At 28.4% G+C, this 27,529-nt stretch overlaps 1 protein-coding gene across 3 annotated transcripts in view; it reads right to left on the reverse strand.

Moving 5' to 3' along the window:
- Nucleotides 1-6,841: 6,841 nt before the first annotated feature.
- The window catches only part of LOC142323662 (protein O-linked-mannose beta-1,2-N-acetylglucosaminyltransferase 1-like), a 45,662-nt gene continuing 24,974 nt past the window's right edge, over nucleotides 6,842-27,529 (reverse strand). For 2 of the 3 annotated variants that reach the window (XM_075363714.1, XM_075363716.1), the window contains 7 exons: nucleotides 26,418-26,684; nucleotides 25,257-25,433; nucleotides 23,701-23,833; nucleotides 17,080-17,238; nucleotides 13,308-13,481; nucleotides 12,121-12,291; nucleotides 6,842-10,137 (listed from right to left, as the gene is read on the reverse strand). In XM_075363714.1, coding sequence (XP_075219829.1) covers nucleotides 10,053-10,137; nucleotides 12,121-12,291; nucleotides 13,308-13,481; nucleotides 17,080-17,238; nucleotides 23,701-23,833; nucleotides 25,257-25,433; nucleotides 26,418-26,684 — 1,166 coding nt within the window. In that variant the 3' untranslated portion in view covers nucleotides 6,842-10,052. The remainder of the gene's footprint in view (nucleotides 10,138-12,120; nucleotides 12,292-13,307; nucleotides 13,482-17,079; nucleotides 17,239-23,700; nucleotides 23,834-25,256; nucleotides 25,434-26,417; nucleotides 26,685-27,529) is intronic. The other variant, XM_075363715.1, reaches the window with a different exon arrangement.

Genomic DNA, 27,529 nt, shown 5'->3' on the forward strand with positions numbered 1-27,529 from the left:
CTACAATTGTGACACATATAAAACACCTGAAGTACAAGCAACACTACTGCAAATTGTTTTCTCTGAAAGTAATGAAATAAAAAACTAGTCCATATAGTATACAGAAAGAATATGTAATTTGTAGCTGAATACTATCTGCATGTTTGTAGGTTTTATATTGTAAATTCACTAAAAATCACTTCACTCATAACTTTCTCTAGTATGCATAGCACGGGAAGCATGCTATTCTCAAGAATGGCTACACTACTTTCAGGATTGTTGCATTGTTCAGATCATCCACAATCATTAAGTTTATTACAACTAACATGCATATAACCAAATATTACAATTTTAAAAGTACAGACTATTTTAGGAGATCATCAATGTCAGTTTAAAAAAAGTATTGACATTGTTTTTTGAAAAAGTATCATGATGTCATCGTTAAGAATTCCAGAACTAATAACTGCATGGTTTTGATTTTTAAAAATGTCAAGTCAGCATCATTAAAAGTTTGTGAAAATTTATTTAAAAAAAAGATTAATTTATCATAATACAGTGTTGTATCACGTATCATAATGCAGGCTTGCGCTGTTGTCAGAAGAGTTTCAACTTTGAACATTAAATGGTAATTTAACTGTTGCACAGATATACACTAAGTTATAAAACTTTAGTGTACATGTTTAAATATTCTCAATGCACCATCTCATTTTTTGAGTATTATAGTGTAATTGAAAAATAGCAGAGTGATATATAATGACAATTTTCATTTTCATTTTCATCTTTATCTCATGGATTTAATTAAACTACTTTGCACTTATTTTAAATTCTCAGTATCGGCTATGCGCAAACAGTTATAAAGTAAATAACCAACAAAGAATCCATAACAGTACTAATAGTTCTGTGAACATTAGACTTCATTTATTTTATACTGAATTTTAACAAATTGAGTGCTGCTATGAAATTGAATTAAATGAAAATTAAATTAAAGTACAAAATGAAATTTTAGGTATTCTAAGATCTTTATAAAGATTTTAAAGATATATAAGAAAAAATTGAAATATTAGTTGTAAATAAATACATGAACATCAGTAAATGGTAAAATTAATTTATGTTAGAGAGCAGTTTAATACCAGAGAATTGGTTAGTTATACTGACCGTACGGAGAGAACAAAAGCAGCTAAAAATTTTCATCGTATATGACTTCATTAATGATTTCAGTTTTATAAAAAATTTAATTTATGTGAATAACTGAAAGATAGTAGCAAAAAATCAAGACATACTAGAGAAAACATTATTATTTTCATTACAACTATAACTTACAAATATTTACTGACATATAAAGATCAACGGCACTCAAATATACTTTTTCCATTTTGTGTAAATTTATTGTTACTGAAAAATCCATTAGAAGAGCGAACACCTTTGTATTTTTGGTCTGTAATTAAATATACCTTTTGTTTATGGAGAACAATTCCAATTACGAGGTTGAATGCTTTAATTATATGTTTGACTAAGAAATAACACAATATAAAAAAACACTGTATTGAAATTTTATAAAATATTCGCTGTTGTACCTGGTCTGTATGGTAATGAAACATAGACACTGACTATAGAAGATAGATGGGGAATCTAGGCTCCATAAATATGTTTCTTGCAGCTGACATTTGGTGTGTTGAAGAGAGATTTACGGTATAATGAAAAAGTGAGAAATAACTGGCTTCTGCTAGTTGAATGTATAAAATTTAAACAACAAAGTTTGTTAGATTGTGAGAAGTAGTTACAACATGTTTGTCACAAAAAAGCTGTCAAACAAATTAGTGAATCTATTCCTAAAGGGAATAGTTGTATACGCAGACCTTTAAAATGATCATTTATCAATTTTAGTGAATAAAAATTGAAGCTTCCAAGGTCTAATGACTGAAAAATTAAACTTAAAAAATAATTTAGTGCTTAAAAATTCTACATTTTTGTATATAGTTAAGGTAAATGATTACTGATGTATAATAATTTTAAAAATATAATATATATGGGTGGGATCTTCTGCCATTGGGTTCTAAAGAAAAAAACCTGTACAGAGAAAATATTAAAAAACTATTTAAATAATGTATATCACTGTAATATAAAAAATAACTTATGTTACAAATGGTAAAAACCATAAGGTCTTAAAACATCACTTTTTAACTATTTTTAAATATATGAAATTAATACATATGTACTCTTCTACCTTCTAGTTTGCTCTTCTACTAAGAGCTCATTCTATTTTATAAACGGTTTCCAATGAGCCATGTTTCAAAGCCACTTAATATTTAATATAATTCTTGCCTACTTTTTGTTTCTAATTGTGACTATAACAACTCCACTTTATAATGTTGCTTCTTCATTTGGAAATTCCTGTTCTTAGATGATTCAAAACTCCTCAGATGCTATATAGTAGCCGGTGGAGGTTCTTTTATCAAAAGTATTTTATACAGATGCACTCAAAAACTGCATCCATACACACCGGATCCTATCTGATTTACAATATTTTTTAAAAGCTAATAAAATGCTAATTCTATGAGAATATTTTTTTTACATAAAAACTTCTTCAGTCATATTAAATATATGTGATAAAATATTCTATTCCTTATTTCCCTTATGCTTGTATTATAACCAAACAAAAAAAATACTTAAGCTCTTACAATTTGTATCACTTTTTTACATATCTAGTGCATTTTTTACCAGATTCTTCCAGCGATTAAACAATATTTTTCAAATCAGGAGCTTTAAAACACCAAACAACTGGATTTTTATGGCACATAATGTCATAAAATGATTAAATTGATTGAATTTATATTTTAATGTTAGCTTTGGTATTCATACAGAAACATTTAAACAACCATCAACATAGCAATTACCAAATAATTTTTTTTATTATGTACTATAATTAATAATAACTAAAAATGTTGAAACTAAACTATGGATACACAATTGACTATCATCTATTAGCTTTGAGCTAAAAAATTACACGTTTTCAAATAAAAATTTATTTTACAGAATATCATAAAAAAAAAGTTTTATTTATTTTATTAAATCAACCAAAGTACAGAATAAATAAAGTAGGATGTAATGTGGAATAAAGAAGGACCTTATTCCACTATGTATGGAGGAGTGCTTTCACAATTTATTCAATTGCTAACATTTACAGGAACCAAACAGCAACAGTAATAATTAAAGACCATAAGAAAGAAGCCGAAATAGAAAAGGAAGTCTGACAAGGATGTTCCCTATCCTTGTTACTTTTTAATATAGAACTAGCAGTTAATGATTTTAAAGAACAATTTAGATCTAGAGTAACAGTGCAAGGTGAAAAGGTAAAGATGTTATGATCTGCTGATGATATACTAATTCTAGCTGAGAGTAAAAAAGATTTTGAAGAAACAATGAATGGAATGCGTGAAGTCCTACGCAAGAACTACCACATGAAAATAAACAAGAACAAAATGAAAGTAATGAAATGTAGTAGAAATAATGTAGATGAACCATTGGATATAAAAATAGGAAGGAAAAGATTACAAAGGTAGAAGAATTTTATTATTTGGGAAGTAAAATTACTAAAGATGGATGAAGCAGGAGCGATATAAAATGCTGAATAGCACAGGCGAAACGAGCCTTCATTCAGAAATATAATTTGTCTACATCAAAAATTAATTTAAATATCAGGAAAATATTTCTGAAAGTATATGTTTGGATTAAATGATTGGAGTACCTGAGAAGAAAAGATTAGAAGCTTTTGAAATGTGGTGCAATAGGAGAATGTTAAAATTCAGATGGGTGGATAAAGTGACAAATTGATGAAGAAAGAAGCATTTGGAAAAATATAGTTAAAAGAGACAGACTTATAGGCCACATATTAAGACATCCTGGAAGAGTCGCTTTAATATTGGAGAGACAGGTAGAAGGGAAAAATTGTGCAGGCAGGCAACATAGGATGTAGAGGGTATACTGAAATGAAATGACTGGCACTAGATAGGGAATCTTGGAGAGCTGCATCAAACCAGTCAAATGACGAGGCAAAAAAGAAAAAAGAGAGTCTTATAAATAGATTCATCTTTTATATTCCATATGTCAACCACTTTCCAGAAGTTTTGAGCAGCTTAATGGATTGCTATCTAGATCTTTGAATCATTCCTTAATGATACATAACAGAATACATTTTCACTATATAAAATGACCAATCAAGTATGAATGTCACAAAAAATTAGATAACACAGCAGAGAAAATATTTATGATAAGGAAAAATAGATACAGTGTGTCCATAAAATAATAGTGGAGTTTTAAATGGTTATAGCTTCGGAACAAAGCATTATAGAGTGATGAACTACACATTAAATGAAAAAAAAAACACTCTGTTTATGTGTATGAACACATGCGTGTTGTGTTTCCAGTACACACAAGCATATTAGTGTCATCACGTTTGTGATGCAGAGAAAGGTTCAATGTGTGTTGTGGCATGCTATGTTTGAGTCAGTTACATCTGTTTGGCATGAATACCAACTAAAGAAACAGGCAGCTACTGAAGCAAACACATCCAGGATGGTCATCAATGTCTGATGAAATGATTGAAGCAGTGCGAGCAAGTTTCTTGTGTAGCCTGAGGAAATCCATGTGGAAATGTTTTATACAGTTGGGCATTCCTAAAACAACTGTTCACAATATGTTAAAAAGACAGCTATGTTTCACTGAAATTAAGAGAGGTTTCAATTTTTCTATCCCCGACATGTTCGCACCAAAAGAACTGTGATGCAGTCTTTACTTTGTTTCCCACTGTGACATTTATCACCTTTAAAAGTTAAGTTTTGTCAAGTAAACATTCGTAAAACAGTTCACTTTCATCACTGTTAAAAATATCAGATTCATTGTATGTGCAAATAATTTCTTTTTGCGTACAGTTTATCCACATATTACAAACTTCTTCATTTACACTGGTACTTTCTTTGTTATCACATAGTACAGGAAGTGAATCATGCTTGTTTCATATTTCTGAACTGAAAAAAAGATCAGTATTATAGGCCTAATGTTAAACTTCAGTTTTTTTTATTTTATTTTTTATAATAAACTAATCAAATTTTTACTTCGACTAATAGGATCTTTGTTTGAGTTAAAGGAATTATATCTCCGTATAATCTAATACAATATGGGCAGGAATTAAAATAAATTTTGAGTTACAGGAATTTGACTGTATACAAAAATGAATATTTTTTGTTTGTTTGTCCCGTTATGTGTATCTATACCATTCATCCGATTGCAATGAAGAGTTGTGCACATGCCTGCGAAGGTTTCTGAATTAGTGTGACCCACTAGTTGGCGCTGTCGAGATATTTCAAAATATTGTATTTATGGTCCGATTGGGCTCATATTCAGAATATGTGTTGCTTACATGGAAAGAAATACTTCTGAAAAAAGTGTACCCACGAGATGGTGCTGGAGTTGAGATATTTGGATAAATTGCATTTATGGTCTGACTTTGTTCACATTCAGATTATATATTAGTTACATGTAAAGAAATATTTTTGTGAAAAATGGAAATAGAGAAGATGGGAAAGGTTAAATTTTGTGAAGTTCTGTAATGTTCAGTTTTATCAAACTTTTATTTGTGTTATTTAATCTCTCTCTCTCTCTCTCTCTCTCTCTCTCTCTATATATATATATATATATATATATATATATACATACTAAAATCTAGCAATGGCAAAGCATTGCCAGGTCAGCAAGTATGAAATAAAGTTAATGGAACTAATTTAGTATTCTACCATTAGCAAAAGATTTCTCTGTAAATGTTTTTTATGCAACTCTCAAAATTGAGAAATCAGAGTTCAGCAAGCTTTTCCCTTGAAACAAAAGGTAGGCCTTTTCTTCCAAATTTAGAAATAAATTCTATTTCTGAACACCTCTGTCAGCAGGTTCATTGATTGACAGGTTATACATGCCATGGCATAATTTTTTTTAAACCAAGCAATTTTAATTCACCACATTTACTGTTTCTGTAAGGAATCTATGGATGACTATTCTTCTCTTAGCAATTAATATACATACTCCCACAGTTTTTGATCAGGCAGAGGCTATTCACATATGATATGTGAGTTTTCAGGTAACCATACATGTCATGAATGTTCAATTGTTTGAACATTCACATCATATAATAAATGAAACCATTGTCTGGCGAGTAAAAAAAATACGCAATCCAACATATTATCATTAGTGTTTGATAGAAAAGTTTGGAAGCAGTTTGTAATAAGATTTTCTTGGTTATTTATTACTAATTATTGAACAGCAGATCATTTTATAAGTAGTTTTTGTCAAACTACTTTGTAAGCACATATAAGCCAAATTTGTCTTGATAGGTTGAATACATAGCTATATGTGTCTAAAAATCTGTGTGTGTATAGTTGAAATGTGATAATGCTCTACTACAGTTGTTATTTACTTACTATAAGTTTCAGTACATGTACCGACTTGCTAATCTAAACTTTCGACAACTTTCATTTAGTAAAAAACTCTAGATAAAAAATGTTTAAAAATGCATTATAACAACACAAAAACAGTCACATGATGATAAACTAGGTAAAATATTTTATCTTTAATCTTACATCTTATTTGGATACGTAACATAAAAAAAAAAAAATAATAAAAAAAATATGAAAAAGGTTTTAAAGGAATAAAGAAACTAAGAAAGTCTGTTTATTATAAAAAGATAGAAAATAAAGTTGGTTCCAATGATAGATACAGTAAATAATTTATTTAATTACCTTTATTAAATTATATATTTACATAAAATACAAAATTAACTTTCAACAAAGTTTTAAAAATATTACTGGTCTATCACAAAGAAATAATTAAATTCTATTTTAAAACACAATGATTGTTATATTAATGTATTATTTGAGTGAAATATTTGTAACAGACCTGATTAAAAATTTGTAAAAGTTACAGAGTAATTTTTAAAAATAAGTATAAATTATAAAAACTTGCTTTCTAAATCTGAACAAAAACGTATTTCCAGAAGAAAATTTTAATCCTTTATTTTATTTTATTTTAAGCGGCATCACTGTGTTTTAGTCAGCTCCTACCAGCCACCTTCATGAACTTTTATTTATAAGAAATACTTTTATTCACTGCTAAAAGATTACATTAGAATTGTTATCGTTAATATCGATAAATGTTATCATTAGATTGTCTTACTCTCTTTATTTCTAATTATTCTGTGATCTATAAAGTATTTGTTGTAAGTAAATCTTTTATTTATTTTTCAGATTATAACATTGTACTGGTAGGCTCAGTGTTGGAACCTATACTATGGAATAGTATAAGGCCATTTGATAGGATCTTACGCCTAGAGCACCCAGAAGGGGTGAATGCAGTAGCATTTGCCAAAGACCTCGCTTTGGTGGTTGCAGAAAACAAAGAAGATGTTGTGAGGGCGGCAAATGAAGCTTTAGATATGGTAAGCAGATGGATGAAAGCCAGAGGCCTTCGATTATCATATGGGAAAACAGTGGCTATCTCTATGATGGGTAGGAGAATTATAGGACTTATACCGACTGTGACTAATGAAGGGCCGATCCAGGCAGTTAAGAATACAAAATACCTTGGGTTGTGGTTGGACCACAGGAGGTCCTTCATGTTTTATGTCCAGGAAGTTTGGGTAAAAGCCGAACAAGTTGTTCAAAGCCTGAACAGATTGCTGAGAATTTTGACTAGGCCGCGGGCTTCTAAAAGGAGGATTGTATTCACACATAGTAAATTCCATTTTACTGTATGGTGTACCAGAATGCTACAGAGCTCTGAGGTATGATCGTAACAGACGACAGCTGGAGGGAGTACAAAGGAGGGCAGCCCTGAGAATTGCGTGTGCCTACTCCTTGCTGTCCATGGAGGCTTTATTTGTGGTCGCCAGGGTGTTTCCACTGCAGCAGTTGGCTGAGTAGTGATGTAGCGGGAGGACTCCAGTAGCCTCTAAGCAAGTGAATGATACCAATGACCAAAAGGAAGGTAAACAGTGATGTAGGATATGAATACCAGCCAAAGTGAGTACAGTTGGTAAGTCATTATGTTATCTAGATTATTGATTAAACTATAGTTTTAACTAGTTGAAGCAGTGAACTACAACAGTCAGAGAAGAAACAGTAAGAATAATGTAGCTGTCAGAAGTAGCGTCAAGAGTCAGAAGGTGAGGGACACCCTTCAGTGGAGTTGTCGTCTGTCCGTGCTTGTGCGGGTGGGCAGCAGCGATGGAAGCTGCAGGACTCCTAAGCCCTCCTGCCTTATCACCCCCAGGGTTGTGAAATACTTAATTGCAAAACTGGCCCCGGGTGGAGAGGAACGGTTAAACTGGAGTTTTAGTTGGTAGGGTGCAGGCACACATAGGCTCTATAACAACATCTAGCTGAACCCGTGCGAGTCTGACACCCCCGCACCTTGTGGGGTATGTAAACGGTATTTCTCCGCAAAAAAAAAAAAAAAATTCTATCTTTCCCTTTCATACTAAACAAGCTTCAACGATTGTCAAGTAACCATGACAATTTGTATAGATTCCTTCAGCAAAATCTAAGTTTGGAAACCATACATGAGATAAGGTGTTACACAACTTTCTGTACACTATTCACCTGGTTGTTATACATAATGAGTATAAGTGACCGATATTTTTTCCAAGCTGCTGCTATCCTTCTTTGGGTTTACTTTCTTGTTCTTTCCTCACAGTTCACCGGTTGCTGTAACTAGATTGTTTTGTTTGCTTGATATATTCTCTTTCTGAGCAGTTTTAATTCTTTCTTAACCATTTGTTAGAAGAACAGTCTTTTATTCATTAATTATTAAATCGGCTGTCCGGCCTTGTTTTTCCAATTCATTCAACATTTCTTCTAACATTTCTGGAGATGAAGCAAATAGTACCAGATTATCTGCAAACCTTATATTTGTCAATTTTCTACTGCTAATACTATTTCTAAATTTTTTTCTGTCCATTTCAGTTTTATAAATACTTCCTCTAAGACTGCATTGAATAAAGCCAATGATAGGATCTCCCTGTTTTACTCCTTTTTCTGTTTTAAAATACAAACAGACTTATCATCACTATTCTGGCCTTACTTGATGAATGTATATATTTTACTAAATTGATGTATTTAGGAGGCTTGTTTTGGGAGCTTAATGCTGTGTATAGGAACTGGTGCTTTAAGGAATCAAAAACTTTATACTAATTAATGAATGCTATGTATATCTGTATTTGAAATTCTACTGTGATTTCAATAACTTGATTAATAACCTGGGTGTGATCTATTGTAGAGAATCCTGAACTAAATTCTACTCGTTCCAGCTGTTGATGTTTTTCCAATTCAGGTTTAATTTTGTTTGAAATAATTTTCATAAATATTTTTCTTATAGCAGAGGTAAGTGTTACAGGTTAGTAATTATTAAATTGGAGTATCTGAGATACTCAAGACTTAAATAATTTCAGACCAATTAAATGAGAAAATTAAAATACAAGTGGCCAAATCATTTTGGTAAAACGGTTGTGTTCATCATGGAAGTTATATAATACTGTTCCTGTTTGAAAAAGTGGATAAACATTTTGTATCTTCTGCTAGGTAATGGTTGCAACATTTGAAGCATCTTGAGACTAAAAGAAAAAAATGATTTTTAGCGGTTTTAATTTTTTATCACCTGAGCTTTTTTTTATTCCCTAAAACTAGAACGGATCAAAGGAATATTTTTATTACATTAAATACATTTAGAAGGCTCTCCTTTCACAGCGTTAATGAGTAGACATAAAGGTATGGTTATATGTATTCCTGTAGGATTGACAGGATACAGACCACAAAATGTGAACTTGGAAAAAATTACATTGAATTCATAACAATTAAACTGTTAAAACAGAATCAAAAAAATGTGTTATTAAACTAAATAAACAAACACACATACACAGACAGACAGAGAGAGAGTGAGAGAGAGAGAGAGAGATATTCCAGTTTTGATCAACAATAATACTTAATTCAATAAATCACAGATCATATATCAACTAAATACTGTAGTTCAAATGTCTATATACTAACAGATCCTTGAATACTTTTGTAGAAAGGTGAAGATGATTCAATTAAAATAACTGATGAACTGTTGTATGAGAATCTGAAATTTAAAAGAAAAAACACAATAATATTAGTACTTGCTATATCAAACAAATATTATTGTTTGATGCAAACAGAATAATTATAAAAACCAAAAAAAATAGGACCAATAGATATTATCTAATTGCTACTAAATGCTCAGAACTGAAAAAAAATTTCAAAGTAACAAAAAGTTATATTATGTATACATAAAATTAATATAATTATTAGAAAACATCACCTATGAACACACCAAAATCACAAGCTTAATATAAATTTATCAATTTATATAAGTTTTTTTGAATCCATGGATTCATTATCGGTTATAAATACTATGCAGGTATGTTACTTGTAACATTTATCATTGCTACAAGCAAAAACTGATAATTGTCACGATCAACTACTTAACAGCATAGACTAAAGATAATGCCTGCAGCCATGCTCCATCTCACAGTATACATACGATATTTGGTTCTTTTTTGTTGTAAATAACAGAAATATATAGATCACTGTAATTTTTAAGTATATATTTAGTTACTTTGATCACTAAAAGAGGTGTCTGGATAATGAAAGCAAGCTTTCATTAAATTACAACTTCGGTTGTGATTTAAATATTGTAACTGACAGATTTAAAAAAATACTTAGCTAGATGTTTACTGTGTTCTTTGATGAAAAGCTTTTAAGTTTGTGTAAGAAAAAAAAAACATGTTCAACTGTTATTTACTGTAGTTTTTTTAGTTTGGTGTTGTGTTGTAGGTATAATGTATGAAATGCTCATATGAATTTCAGCAGAAATTTCCCAGAGAACCTCCAGTTTCAAAAGGGAGTAGTGAGAACGTATTAAAAAAAAATGCATGGAAAACTGAAGTGAATATTTATCTATTCTTAACGTGATCGGAAAGAAACCAAGAGATTAAGACTTTCATGACTACAACAGGAGTCTTCAACATTGAGTCTTCCAGCTCATCTCTTCAAGCCAAAATTCTACCATATGTTAAGAAGCTTTATAGCTGGTTTCCTAAACATTTTTAGAAAAGAGGAAAGCAGTTCAAAGGGGCCCTGAAGAAATAGCCAATTGAAAGACCTCATTATAGAAAAGAAGTATGAGAACAAGGAATCTTACAATATCTTGCAATAAGCTTTCATATAGCAATGAAATGTTTGTGTAGAGTAATATAATTAATTCAGTAAATCGGTCAGTCTAGATGAATGATTTAATGAAATCGTATTAAATTATGAACTAAAAATAATAGTCATTTTAATTTTGAGAGGCTAACTGTAATATTGTTGTATCTTATAAGTTTATGTAATAGTAAATTAACAACAGTTTTATAATCTAAGAAAAATATTAAATAACGAAGTGGGTGTAGCTGTAACACTGCAGGCAGTTCAGGTCCCTACAGGCATTACTGTACTGTCAAAAGTTGACAGCTCTGAGGATACTACACAATTTATTTGTACATCAAAACCATCTTTATGTGAATGCCATAAACTTTACCCATCTGCAGAGATAAAGTAATCAGTGAAAATATAGAAACATAAAACACACTGACAATATTCTCATTGAATCACTTAGAAGGTTTGGTTTTGACAGATAGGCACCTTACTCAATAAATAAGTATTTGCAATCCCTGGAAGGAAAACAGAAAACACAACAGTCCAAACAAAATCCCAAACATTCCTAAAAGCATTATTTTGATACCAACCATTATTCTTTAATGAAGCACCACCTTATTGACTTACACGATGCCAGCATGACACCAAAGTTGGAGGTACCAATTTGAGGAAGAAATGCTAAATAGTAAGGGAGAGGATGATCAATCCATAAAGACAATTACTTCTGATCAAGGTAGTGTAACATCTCACCCAGAAATATTTTTATAAATAACTAAATCATATAGTTATTTTTTAAATGTAAACTGACACACAACAGTCAGAAGATCTACACAATTATTTTTCTTAATTACATAAATATTAGTTTTTTATAATTATTAATACAACTTACCTCAAAGTATTTTTGTAAAGTCCCTGAGGTTTATAATCAAGAGAAGAGGGTAAAGTCATGCCAAAACATTCAGTTAGATTTTTTAAACTAAAGAAAGTTCCGCATGATGTTTCTTTATAATAAAAGGCATATGCCATTCTATAACTGAAACATTCAAAAGGAGATATTGTTCTGCAAAACATGGAAAGGATACATAAATACTTTATAAAATTTATAGATCAGTTATTTAAGGAAATAAAACTGTTTTTACTAATTTGGTAGTAAGTAACATTTATTATTTTATTTTCAAGCAAGCATGGCTTAATACCAAGTTTTCAGGGGCAATACAAAATATTTTTAGTCAGTAATACAAAATATAATTCTCAGCTATACACATTAATTTCTAATCAGCTGATTATATTTTCCATTTTGAAATGAATTTTTCTTTTTTTTCTAAGTAATTTGTAAACAGAATCCTAGAGAAAGTGACTGAGCCCATCACCCTTGGAGCCACACCTGCTTTTTAGAATATGCATTATATGATTTAATAAAACTCGAATAAAATGTGTAGTCTACCATCTTTACAACATAATCTAAATTATTAAATTAAGGCCTAATGTGTATAAAATAAAGTTATATAAATAAAAATAACTTAGGGACAATGTCCCTTCATTGGGTAGCTTCGCTAGATTGCAACTATCTGATTTAGCTTTGCCAGCCAATGTCCTACACAATACTGTCATCTGAATAAACTTTGCTGAAGACTGAATGTACCTTCACAGATGAACTAATCCTTTTCAGATTTACTGATGAATAATAATTGAACAAAGCAACTTTATCAAGAAACTCCCACATAGTGCAGCAACTCATGCAATGGCAGTGAAGCTCACACCACGAAGCCTCACCATTAATGAAAGGCCAGTTTTCTGTCAAGGCCTTGAAGTTCCAGAGCATAACATGGTCTCTAGAACAGGACAGTCAAGCATAAGATGTTAATTTAATTTGACCATTCCTCCATAAGCCAAGATTCATTAGCCACTATGCAAACCTCTTTATACATTGCAAAATTACAGTGACTGGACAGTCTCAGCAACCACCAAACTTACACAAAATTTGGAAGTGTACCATCCCTCTAAATCTTAAAGCCTTAGATATAATGGATATTATGTTCGAGTATAAGTCATTTTTAATTTATACATGTATAATACCTTGAGCGCATTTGTATAATATCAGTGATCAAAATGTCATTATCAATCTGACATGTTGAGAGATCACTTTGTGATAAGTGAATGGATGTGCTATGTTGAATTATAGTCTCTAACTTCTTGTAATATGGCTCTTTCAGCAGATCTTGGCGATGTTCTATCCATGCTCCAGCATCACTAAATATGTAAAAAAAAGAAAAAAGTACATATTAAATGTCTTGCCCGATCTAGACACAGATCTTCACCAAAATTGATTTATTGAACAATTACATCAAAATTTTTAAGTATCAAAATACAGTTGCATCAAAGCATTCAAGTCTGAAATTGTATTTAAGATCAAACAAGCTATTAAGAACTGAGATCTGTGACTGCAGATCTGTACACTCATGCTAATAAAAGATATCTCCTTTAAACTTTACCTGATTTAAAGGACTATGAAAAAATTAACCACCTGGGTTAGTGCCACCTGCAAAAGCCAAACATTCAACATGCCAAACATTCAAGATTAATCTGCCAGGAGGTAAAATTATGATCAGAAGGGTATATAGGTGGTACAATTTTGTCTTTACACAGACCATCAAAATTCACTAATTATGATAGTTATTATTATTACTAAATTGAACAGACAGTTATACTGATAATGTTTAGCTAAACTGTACAGATGACAGAATAACAATACACAGTGTTTTTATATAATTCATTTATAAAAAAAAAAAAATACTTTGGATTAATTATTCACCCCAAAGGTGAACAAAAAATGTAGCTATTTACCAAAAAGTAATAAAAAAGTATATGGCAATTTCTACCCAAAAAGTAAACTAACAAAATATCACATTAGGCCCATATTATTTAAAAAAAAGGAATTATCACACAAATTCTTTAAAACAAATCTGAATTGGTGAATTGGCACTGGATGACATGAGACTCTTCCAATACTTCTTTCTTAAGTCCCAAGAAATTGCTTTAAAAAAATTCACCAATTTAGCTTGATAGATATTTTATTAAATAAAGTTGGCACAACTGATTTCTAATACAAGTACACTGACTAAACATTTACAACTATTTGCAAAAAAGAAAAAAAAAATCATTTTTACCTTACTATTATTATAATTATAGTATTAATATTTTACCTTATAATGATATTGTAACAGGACCGCTAAAATTGACCAGGTTAATGGATTCCTTCCAATTAAGAAGAAAAAATGAGAAAATAATAATGAAAGGATTCCTGAAGGAACTAAAGGGATCCCTTTTCTCAGGTGAACAGGTCCGTTTAACAATCTGTTCTTTGTAATACAGACAATGGTACTTCCAACAGCTGTTATTTGACAAGAATAGACTGGACTGGAATAAGAATTTATGGTTAAATGTAAGGTTGCGGACGATGAAAACTATTACGCTTTAATAGTTAAGGGATGAGGTGGGTACTGGTTTTGCAGGCCTGGGGATATAAAAACTGCCAGGACCAGCAGGAACCGTCAGTAATGCTGCAAGGCCATGTTCAACGTGATTGTGTGATTGGTGATATCAGTAAGTGCTAGTAACAATAAATGAAGAGTACGTCATAAGCATTCTGATGTGGACAGTGGCTAAATGCAGGAAGTTGTTTGGTAAGTTATTGGTAAACAGTAGTGAAAGTGATAATACTAAATTCATTCACAAAGTGTAGGGTAGTTTTATTGTAAACAGAAAAAGTAATAATATTAGCAGAGAATTGAATTGTATGAACTTTAGACTTTCTAATCTTATCTTGTTGTTAATGCAATATTAGGTATTAATATAAGCCATTAGGTAATAATATAAGGTCATTATAACATTATTAGTAATTAAACTATATTCTGATTTTTATAATTTAACTACCATTAAACAAGTCTTGTGCTTATTTGAATTTTGTGATATATTTATTATTATTATCGTTATTACTATTATCATTATTATTTATTTATTTATTTTATTTTCTATGTTCTAGAGTAATAAATTGTATTTATAAGAAATTTTTAGTTTGTTGGTTTCTCAATATCCTGGTCGAGCCATGAACATGTGACAACAGTTTTTTACAGCTACAGAGCTTTCTGACTGTCAAAAACACACTATTGTCATTAATAATATTATGATAATAGAAACTGCACTTATAAGCCTGTCAACACCTTGTGAAAAACAAAATGTTACACTCTTTTTCTATAAATAAAAAAATAATCAAATTACGATATTTATAAATGAAATACATAAAAATTAAACATTAAAAGCTAATACAACCTTCAAGAAAAATATTTAATATTTACTGAAATACTGTATTGCGCATTTGTAAAATAAAACTGTAAACACCATCAGCAAGTCAATATCAACTAGAAACAAAAAACTGAATCATCAACAAGATCATTCAAAATAAATAGCATTGTCTGATAATGGGTAAATATTATTACTGGAAACATCACAAAAGAATTTATTGAATTTTTCAGCTAAATGTATAAGATAGGAATGAAAGTACTTCTTTTTTCTAGTTTTACCGGGAATTCTACTTTCACTATATCCCACATGGATCGTTTTATTAATAGAATGAGGTATTAAATTATCATTTTATCCTTTAAACAAATTCTATTGTGATTTTTCATGGAACACTGGAAGTTAAAAAAAAAATTGATACTCATGCATATTCCTAAGTGCAGAGCTTGACTGTATATCTTCTTTACCAGTAAGTGCATTTCTCTCTTTGTTCTTAAAATGTTTCTTTATTTACTAAAAATAAGATAAAGACAATCTTTCAAAAAAGTATTAAGAAAATGAACAAATTTTTCATTAAGCCTAAATTATTGTTAATCTCAAAATTTGCTAGACGATAAAATGCTCAATTTTTTTATTGACTGTCCTTTTATAGAATAAAAGAAATCATTTCTCATAACTAATTCCCACCTATAAGTCATAGCTCAGTGACTTCTATTTGAGAACTGAAAGACATTAGCTTACATAAAAACCCAGAAATCAATTTGACTTAGATAAGCTAATATAAAATATTGTTAATAGAAGTGAAGAAGTACATGGGATTTAAGTTGGCTGGGAGATGGAATACTTAGCCATGCTAACTCAAGCGGAGTTAAAAAATGTAATTTACAAGATTAAAGAGTCTAGTTATATCATTAAATTGTCTAAAAAATTAAAATAAAAAACACCACATACTATGAAATTAATAGTAATATAAAAACAATTCCTAAGGAATTCCTTTATTTATAAAAGTTTTAAATTAACCAGAAGATGATGTATTAAATTGCCGTATACAAATGTAGTAAATAAGAGCCAAAAATGTATTTAAAAAAGTAAAAATATGCTTAAATGAAACAAAAAATTAAATATTTATCATTGATACAATTGAATCATTAAAATGCACACATGCACACTTACTTGCTCACACTTTAAAATAAAACTTGAAAATTAATAAAGAAAATACTAAAAATTAAAAAGGATGAAAACTTGTAAACTTATATGAAAACCAGTTTGCAAGTAAACAAGTCTACAACCACATGGAGAAAGAATGTTTTACATCTGATGATTTATATATTAACATTTTTAATATAAAAAATATATTTTAGTGTTTAAAAAAAAAAAATTAAAAATGTTTTCATGAAAAGAACAGTAAAAATACTAAAAACTGATGCTTTGCACATGTCATATTTACATCTTATTCATTAAATACAAGCAAAGTAAGACATGCAATAAAGTTTCTTCTTATTTTATACAGTAATATGATAGCAATAACAATAAATTTAACTAAAATTCTTACATGTTAGTAATACGTGGGATTGAAACCAAATCTACTAATGTTTCAAAACTGAATTGATTTTTCAATATATTTAAAGGTCGTAATAGAACTCTTGATACTTCTGGATAGATTATTTCACCTCCACTAGCTCTGATAACTTCTTCCCATCCCAGAATTGATCTGTACATAAAAAAAGCATTGATAAGATAATATCTATTAAATAATCTGAATGAATACAATTTAAAAAAAAAAAAAAATGAAAGATGTAATGGATATATATAAATACCTCATATTTTTCTTGCTTAATGTTTTTTACATTGAGAAATTCATATTTATTATTAAAAAAAAATATATGAATCCAAAGTTTTTTAACACCTATTCTGAACTACATTATCTATTCATTTAAAATGTTATATGAATATAACTGTAATGACAATATTGAATTTACATAGTTTAGAAATAAGAGAAGAGATTCATAATGAGGAAAACAATAAAGATAGTATAATAAATATATATTGATATATACCAGAAAATTATATAGAGATAAGATGTTTTGTAATAGAAAATGCTAAATAACTTTGAAGTTTTATTGGCAATAAAAATTGATTTGATGTATGAAAAAGAAATAACTAAAATGCCATTTATTTCTTCCCATGTTCTCAGTAATTAATTGTTTTATTAATCTAGTTTCAGGAACAACTGAACAATCAGACGCCAAATGTTGATTCTATTTTAATTTTTAATTCTCTTAATTAAAAATTATTTAGTCATCTACAACTTTATTTATTTTTGCTAAATTCTAAAATACTCTGTTGCTTTTGCTTAAGATCCATGGATGAATGGATGAAGAAGTCCTGGAAGTTTTAAGTGTAATACATAAGAACATGGATAGGTGAAAAAATGTCCTAGAAATTATATAATCACTAAAGATCACCCAGAAGAGATTGAAAGTATTATGCTGTATCTTTTAAAAGAATGCATTTAATAAGCGATTCAGTTTGTGGTTAAAAAATAAATAATTATATGTAAATTATTTTTCATGTAAACATTGTTGCAAAGTGCTTGCAGTTAACTGTGGAACAGATTTGATAAGCTACTAACTCATGCTGCAGATGGTTCACCTAACTTTTATTTAATCATTCAGTTAGAAACATGGTCAATAGAAATCTACAAAATTACATAATTCCAAGAAATAAAACTTATATTTCAGTAAGTTTATTAACCAAACTTTCAGTGTGATATGCTTAATTTAAGATGCTTCTTAAAATGCTTAAAGTGAATGAACTTGCTATGACGGAAAGTCCACTGTTTATTTCTGAAATTTCAACATCAAATATACGAATTTGATATTTTTATAACTATTAAGTTACATTCCCAGGTAATATAAGATTATTTAATCAAGAAATGAAGACAAAGTTAAATTGAAGACAAACTTTTTTTTAGAAATTATTTTATTGAAATTAATCTTTTTAAGATTTGTATCCTAGTACTGTAATGAACATTACACCATATCTATGGTTTTACTTTAGTGATAGAACATATTATTAATTTTTAATATTTTTATTTTAATGTGCAATTTAATAAAATGAATTCAATCATGATTGAGGATGCAGGATCTTGCAAAATACCATCATGATAAAATTAAGGTAAGAAATGTCTTATCTCAATTTTCTGTACTAGGTGGTTAGTGTTAACAGAATTTAAAATATAATTTTGTAGAAATATATTATTTATGGTATGTTACATTATAGACTAAGTTCACTTCATATTTTTTGCAGTCATTGTAGTCCATCTGCTAATTAATTTACATATACTAATACATTATGCAAGTATAAAAGAATGCATTACTCTACTCATATCTCTGTTATGAATACTAAAATATAATATTACTTTTTCACACCAACATACTAATCTTCACATAGCCTAGAAAAATAATACTAACCATGCTGTAGCCTAAAAAACAGTAGCATGGCATGCAAATCATTCTAACTGTATATTTTACATTATCTGGTGGCATTATTACTGTATTACAATAATCATTTAGATGGCATATGGAAGTAGTACCATTAAGCTATCTAAACATTGGTTATTGTGACTATTAGTTATAATGACCTAAAATCTTGGACGTCACTATAAACAATATCTACTGTATATATATAAAAATTACCTCAGTAAAATGGGTGAGTATATTTGTTTCCTATTTGAAGATTGTTAATAGGGAATCTCCTAATACTACAAGTCTTAATTTGGGTTAATTATTTTATTAAAATAAATTTCTAACACTTTTTTCTGAATCACTTTACATTCTAATGTAAAATATTATAGTACAATAAATATCTGAATGTAGAATATCATAATTGTTTTTGTGGATATGAATTTATTTCATTCTTTGTCAGGATCACCAAGCCAAGTTGATATTTATTTAATTTTGATTTTGGTAATTTTTTCATATTAATAATTATCAGGTTTTTAATACTATATTTATTTAATTTTTAATGTTATTATAGTGATAATTTAATGATAACAGTTAAACAAAGAATTTGGACGTTTAATCCTATTTAAATTAAAGGAATATAAATGTATTTTATCAATTCTTATAATTATTAAGCATCGGACAGACAGTTAAATTTTGGTAAAAATATTTGCTAATAGTACTGTTAATAAAAATAATAATAAAACTCAAAATTTTATTACTATTACTACAATTATTATTATTTTGGTATTCTGAACCCTTTCTTCTTAACTTGACATTATTAATTATTTAATTTTTTTTCTCTTTTTTAAATTTCTGGTTGTATAATGGTAGTGAATTCATTGTTTTGATAGTGTATCTTCAAACTGTAAAATTATTTTTAATTTTAAATTTATGTTATAGTTTAAGCATTATTTATATTTCAGTTGTGTACCAGTATATACAATAGCATATGTGTATATATATATATATACGAAATGTAAATAATAAAATATATACGAAATTATAAATATATATATATATATATATATACACATACATTAATTTATATTTAATAGATCAACCCTAAGTACCAAACAATTGAAATAGGATGATTTACCTTATTTCATTACATAACAGAAGCGCTTTCGCAAATTTGAGTTTTGAGAGTTTGTGAATTTTTTTTGTGAGTAAAGTAAAATCAGTGAAATGGCTAGCACATGATTTTGGTTTGCTTAAGCTTTTCTTTTTGTTTTATTTTAAAAGTTTTGATTTTTAATTATTTAGTCTTTATTTTTGTTTTAATTAGATTTTAATTTTGACTTAGTTAATTTTAATTAATTGATCTTTGTAATTTTAAAATATTTTTTTATATTTTATGTTTTTATCTCTTGTTATGATTATAATTTAAAATTCTTAATTTAAATAAAAGGTCTTAAATTTTTGTGTGGTTTTAAAGTATGATAAATTAAATTTAATTAGTTCAAAAATATTTTTAACATTAAGTTTAGTGAATGGACGGTATGGTGTCATGGACTGCAAGTTTTTGATGGTTTATATATATATATAAAATGTATGCAGCTGATGATGTGAATCAAATTCGCGAAAGCGCTTCTGTTATGTTATGAAATAAGGTAAGTCATCCTATTTCAATTGTTTTGTACTTAGGGTTGATTTATTAAATATAAATTAATTTGTATTGGTACAGAGGAGTATGGTTATTAAAAGAATTGCTTTTAAAAAAATAATATATATATATATATAATATATATATATATTATTTTACCGAAATTAATATTTTTAAGATTCATATTATTCCTACATTGTTATATTTCCTACACTTTTAAATTATATTTTAAATTCTATTAAAATAAACCACCTAGAACAGAATATTGAGATAAGACATGTCTTACCTTAATTTTACCATGAAAGTACTTTCACAGGATCCCACATCTTCAGTCATGATTGAAATGTTAAATTAAAACTGCATATCAAAAATAAAAATACTAAAATAATCATAATTGTGCATTAATTTATTATATGAGTGCTGCTATCTGTTGCAGTTTTTATATGACTGTCTCCCTAAAACACTGTCTGATGGTTTATAAAATTGAACTTTTGTTTAATTTTATACAGATCTCATATATTTATATATGAGGTCTGTAAATAAAGTAATGAGACTAGTATTTTTTGACAGCCAAAATGGCAAGACTGTAAAGTTACTAGTAAACATGGTTATATGAACAGCTGATTTATATTAGGTATTACTATTTTTTAGTCTATTGTTGCCACGCAAATAACCTTTTTGTGAAACGAGGTTTTGTTGTGAGTTACAAAAATGAGTAATACTAATTATGAGCAACGTTGTGCAATCAAGTGTTACTTTAAACTTGGTGAGAATGCTACTGAAACCTTTTCAAATTGAAAAGCGCATATAGAGATGATGCTCTGTTATGAGCTCAAATTTATATGTGGTTTAAAGCATTTTGAGATGGCTGGGAATCAATTGTGGATGATCCATGATCTGAACGACTGTTAATGCCAAAAAGTGACAACGATGTTGAGCAAATCAGAGACTTGAAATGGTATGACTGCGATTAACTGCCAGAATGATGGCAGAACAATTGAATTTGAATCATACCACATTCCATCAAATTTTGACAAACGAATTGAACATCAAAAAAGTTTGTGCAAAATTGGTCCCAAAAAACCTCACTGCTGAACAGAAAAACAACAGGGCGGAAGTGTGCTGCGATATTTTAGGGCGAATTGAAACCGATCCTGATTTTCTAAAAAGTGTTAATTCTGGTGATGAATCTTGGATATTTGAGTACGACCCAGAAACAAAATGCCAGAGCAAGAAGTGGTGGGCGCACTTCAAACTCACCATGTCCCAAAAAAACAAAAATGATCAAATCAAAAATCAAAACCATGCTAATTTGTTTCTTTGATAGTAACGGCATTTTCCATAAGGAGTTTTTGCCTACAGGACAGACTGTAGATCAATATGTTTATTGAGAAATTCTTAAAACACTGCAGAAAAGAGTTGCCCGCGTGAGACCAGCCATCAAAGACAACTGGATGCTGCATCACAACAATGCACCTTGTCACACTGCACTCTCAATTAATGAGTTTTTGACTCATTAATTCAGAGTTCCTTTTCATTGTACCTGGTCAGAGTTCCTGTAGTTCCTCAACCACCTTATTTACCTGACTTGAGAGTCCCTGCGACTTTTTCCTGTTCCTGACTTTAAAAAACACTTCAAAGAACACCATTTTGGAACAGCAGAAAACATTAAAAAAATGTAACCAACCATCTGAAGGATATTCTGGTTTCTGAGTTCCAACACTGCTATGAAAAGTGGGAAAACTGTTTGAAGTGTTGTGTGGCTTTTCAAGGGAACTGTTTCAAAGGTGTAGAGTCCATGTATAATTGGATTGTAAATAAAAAGTTTTTCTGAACCAGTCTCATTACTTTATTTACAGACCTCGTATGTAATATTTTTCTAATATATTTCATTTTAGGTCATTTTTATAATTTCTAAATTTATGTTAATATTAGATTAGGTAGTCTGCTGTAATTAGATAAAACTAATTTATTATTTTTGTAATTTCTACAATGTTCAAGAAATCTAGTTTTACAGGATCTATTTGTTTTTCCTGCATAAATAACATCACAATCATTACATTTAATTTAATAAATTTCACACAGATTATTTATTTTATTATTATGTTTATGTTTTAAATATCTTATTATGTGGTTATTAGGTTTGTATGCTAGTTTAAATAATATTATTTATAAAAAACAACTATCAAAACACAATAACAAAATAACTACCTTACAACCAATACATAGTAATACATAAAGTAAAAACATATACATAAAGTATTTATTTAATAAAAACATTGAAAACATTACTAAAATTTACAATAAAGAAATATTTAAACCAGCATACAAACTTCATTAATAACCACATAATAAAATAAAGAAGAAATAATAATAATAAAATAAACAATCTGTGTGGAATTTATAAAATAATAATACCCGAAGTAAAATAGTATATATAATACCTCTGTGAAATCCCTGTTGCAATGAACTAGCCTAAAAGTTTTTATTTATGATTTATGAAAGTTTAAATTCAAGGACAAGCGACAAAGCTAAGATATTTATTATAAAGACAAAGATTTATTTTTGGATATAAAGAAGCCATTTGATGCTGTTCAGCATGACTTGCTTCTAGACAATATTGATACTAGAAAAGTATTAGCTGAAAGGTATAGAAGGATATCAATAGTATTTCATTATTGTTTCATTGTAAGAAATAAATGTAGGTTGAATGTAATTAAAAGATTTTTTTTTTTTACTTTCACAATCACATGATTTTGAAGACCATTAAAGAATGGCAGAATAAACAGGGTAACTGTGATTATGATGACTATTCATAAGGTACAATGGAAAGGAAAAGATATGTTAAATATATTTAGGCTGTTGATAGATGAAAATATTTTTTGGCCAGAGCATCGCATAGCAATAAATTAAACATTTCAAAACACTTTCCCTTAAAATCATTTTCTATTAGAAGTTTAACTACCCCACTCGTTAAAGCAGGTTTATTTCATTTTTATTTAATCAAATTTGGACACTTTATGGGAAGATTATTTAATGAATTACATTAATACATAATACTTACAGTGAAGAACAACAGTTTAGAAAATTTCCATTTATGTATTTATCAAAAACTCGAACTGGTATCATAAAACCTGCTCCAGGGAAATCTTCTGCCCTAAAAACAGTATGAGGACTCATTGAAACTTTTTCATAACCTGTGAATGGAAAACAGTTTTACTGGAATTAAACTTTGCAATGAAGTTTAGTATATATATATAAAAATGCAATTATGTTATACTGTTCTACAAAATAAATATTCTTAATCCACATAATTTACAATTATCCATATTTGTTGAGCGATCCATTATTGTACAGTTCAAGAGTGCGTGCTAACAGTATGCTCTGAAGTACTGGCTTACTTTCTACCCTTGCTTTTATAAGTATCTCTATTTCATCTGATTATAATTTAATAATTGATTTAAATTACCATAAAATGTTACGTTGATATAATATTATTATTATTATTATTGTAAAACAAATTACCAGATGAAATAAAAGATCTATTCCATCCTATTAAAAAAAACTGAAGTATGCGAGGTAGCAACAAATTTATGTCAGGCTAAATTGCTTTCATTTAAAAATTTTTATTGTTTCATTATACCTGGTGCATTACAAGAAGTAGTACTGTGGACATTAAAAAAACATTTGATGGACAAAAATGTCAAGAATCAAACCGATGCTTAATAAGAGTTGATTGTAAGAATAAACTCTTACCTGAATATCAAGTTAAGCAATGTTAGGTTCATTTCCAATTTAATGGGTAATTAAGTTTACATCACAAAAGAAAAGGGTTGTCTTTTGAAAAGTTATCCTTTCAAACCACTCATAGTAAAATTTAAGTTTAATACTGTAATAAAGTCTATTATTTTCTGTCTTATTGGTGAGTTACAATACATTTAAAGAAAACCTCTAGCAATAACAGAAAATTATTCATTAAAATTATCCAATTTTTTTTTTTCAATATTTTTCCACTGAATAATGTTAAGCTCTGCAAGGTTTATCAAATTATCTTTATATATTGACTGATTTTTGGCATTTAAAGGAATAAACCTAAAAGAACAATCAATAGCAGCTGCAAGAAGATATTTAATATAACAAAACAACATAATATACATGTTATTAAACTTGATATTTACTGCACTACAATACTGTGTTGAAGGATGAAACTTAAGATTTATCAGTCAATAAATTTTATTTCACATTTTACAAAACCATCCAAATGCCAATGTATTACTAACTATCTGTAATTGAACAAAAAAATTTGTAAAAAGGAAATTCATGCAACATAAACAAATATTCTGGAAGCAATGACCACTGTTTAATTAAAATTCAAACAGAAATATTTGTGTTTTTACATTCTCAGAATATAGATTATAAATTTCACAATATTATCAAACTTAAGAATGATAAAAATAAAATATGAAATGATCGTCCGCAAGACAATTCTTGCTACTGTTAAGCTGTATATGGCTTATCAAAACCAGTATGTTAGCTACTGGAGACTCAATAACACAAAAAAGTGCTTCAAGAAACAGAAAACATATCAAAATATTATTTTTACATCACACTAATACTTACCATTAGGATTCCAAGCTGATATACCTAGAAGTGACTCATCATTTTCCAGCAAAGGTACCATCTGAGCCATATAGTACAGAAAATCTGGAGATAGAATTAACCCTTCATCTATGACGATAAAATATTTTTTATTAGGAAATTGTTCTTTTGCTCTTTTTATACCACAATAAATTTTTTCTGAAAATGAATGTAAAAGTAAAATAATAATGTAAGAAAGCAGAATTTTTAAAGTATGATACAGGGATATAGTGAATCCAATCCAAATCTATGATAGTAGGTTATGTTCATAAAGTAAATAATTTGACAAAGTTAATTGTTACAAATAAAATGTTTAATCATTATGTTAAAAATAAAAATAAATATTTCTCTAGCTACAAAAAAAACTGTTTGTTTCTTAATGAAGGAAATAAAAACTGAGAAAATACTTTTTTCAGATTGAATTTCTTACCTGTTTAAAAATTAATATTTACCCTATTACCTATTACCTTTAGCAAGACTCATACTTTGAAATCATATTTGAATAAATGAAAAATCATTCTATACACAATAAAGTACTTAAGACCTTAGTTAATGAAAAAAAAAAAAAAATAGTTACCAAAATATCAATGATTAAAAATTAAAAATAATCACTATTTGGCAATTAGAAAACAAAATATTTAAATATTTACTTCTTTTATAGAGCATATTGCTTTACACAATTATACCATATTTTATTAAAATTCTGAATCTCTTCTTGTGATATGAATTTCTAATGAAGAAATAGAAAGGTTCAACTTCCATGGTGAAGTGGTAACATCCATTCTTTTATTTGGAATGTCCAAGCTTTGAATTGTGGTCAACCTGACATATATATATATATATATATATAATTCATAATTGGTGTGATTCTCAGCTGATCTAAACATTTTAAATGATGTTTAATTAACTGTAAACAAATAGTTGTACTTGTATGACTCTATTAAAAGTCAACAAATGAGAGAATGTTGCATGCATACTCGGAATTGCGATCACAACACTGCAGAAGTGGTAGAAGGAAACTGTACTTACTTTCTGGATACGCATCATATAAAGATATAGATACAGTACAATAATATATAAGAACATACTATTAATATAATTCAAATCTCTAATGAAACTAAAATTGAATAAAATTATACGTACCACTAGCTGATGAAGCATTAACCAAGAAATGCTGAAACGAGTACAGATTAGCAAGCATAGGTATATTGACGTGTTCTGATCTTCTATCGTAAATGATTAAAACACTCGGTGTGTGGATTCCAGACTGCTGAATCACAGATTCTAAAGTATAAACTAGTGAATTTATTTCCCCAGCAATAATAATAACAGGGCTTGAATAAACAGTATTGCCTAATAAGCTACGGTTAGTCAATAATGCTGGAGTAATCACTTCATGTTTTGCTAATGCTGAAAAAAGTGTAGCATTGTGTTAATATAAAATAAAAATTAATAATGATATATAACAAAAAGATAATATTTAAATTAAATTAATGCATCAAATCTTAAAATTATCATAAAAATTTAACTTCATACTTAATATTAAATTACATTCAAAGTGTAATTCTAAATATGAATTAACTTTCTTAATTCAGGATTCAGTCTACTCAACTACACACAAGTAAATAAATACTTTACTTAATCACACCTTATTGAAATATTTATTACATATGTTACATCAGGAACAGTAACTGAGGTGCTGCATGGAAAAAAACTGCTCTAGTATTTGCTTATAAAGTTCAAGGAAAACTGTAGAAAGCACGATCTAGTTTTCCACTGTACCGATCAGAGCAATATCACAAACTAAAAAATAATGAATAAAAAAAGTGTTATAATAAAAATAATTATATGAAGTAATAGCAATGAAATTAACTAATGATAAAAAAAAAAAAATAGTCACCATAGAGTAGAATAATAATTTTGAGGGAATTAACTGAAAAAATATTGGGTACATACATGCAAAAATTTGATTTGATCTTTATATTTTCCAACAAAAACTGCAAAACAAAACTGACAAGCTAGAAAAATATTTCAGTAAATTAAACAGCAAAATCTGTTTACAATAAAATGCAATATTTATATACTTTAGCTAAATTTAAATTTTGTTATAAATTATAACATGTGTGCATGTATGCACCATTCTAAATGTATCATATGTATGTACCATTAATGTATGTATGGTATAATGAAATGCAATGAATAAACAGAAACACATTTAAACATTTTCTGCCAAACAAATTATTACGTCTGTAAAT

This window comes from Lycorma delicatula, chromosome 4 (assembly GCF_047948215.1).
Source record: "Lycorma delicatula isolate Av1 chromosome 4, ASM4794821v1, whole genome shotgun sequence".
NCBI classification, from domain to species: domain Eukaryota; kingdom Metazoa; phylum Arthropoda; class Insecta; order Hemiptera; family Fulgoridae; genus Lycorma; species Lycorma delicatula.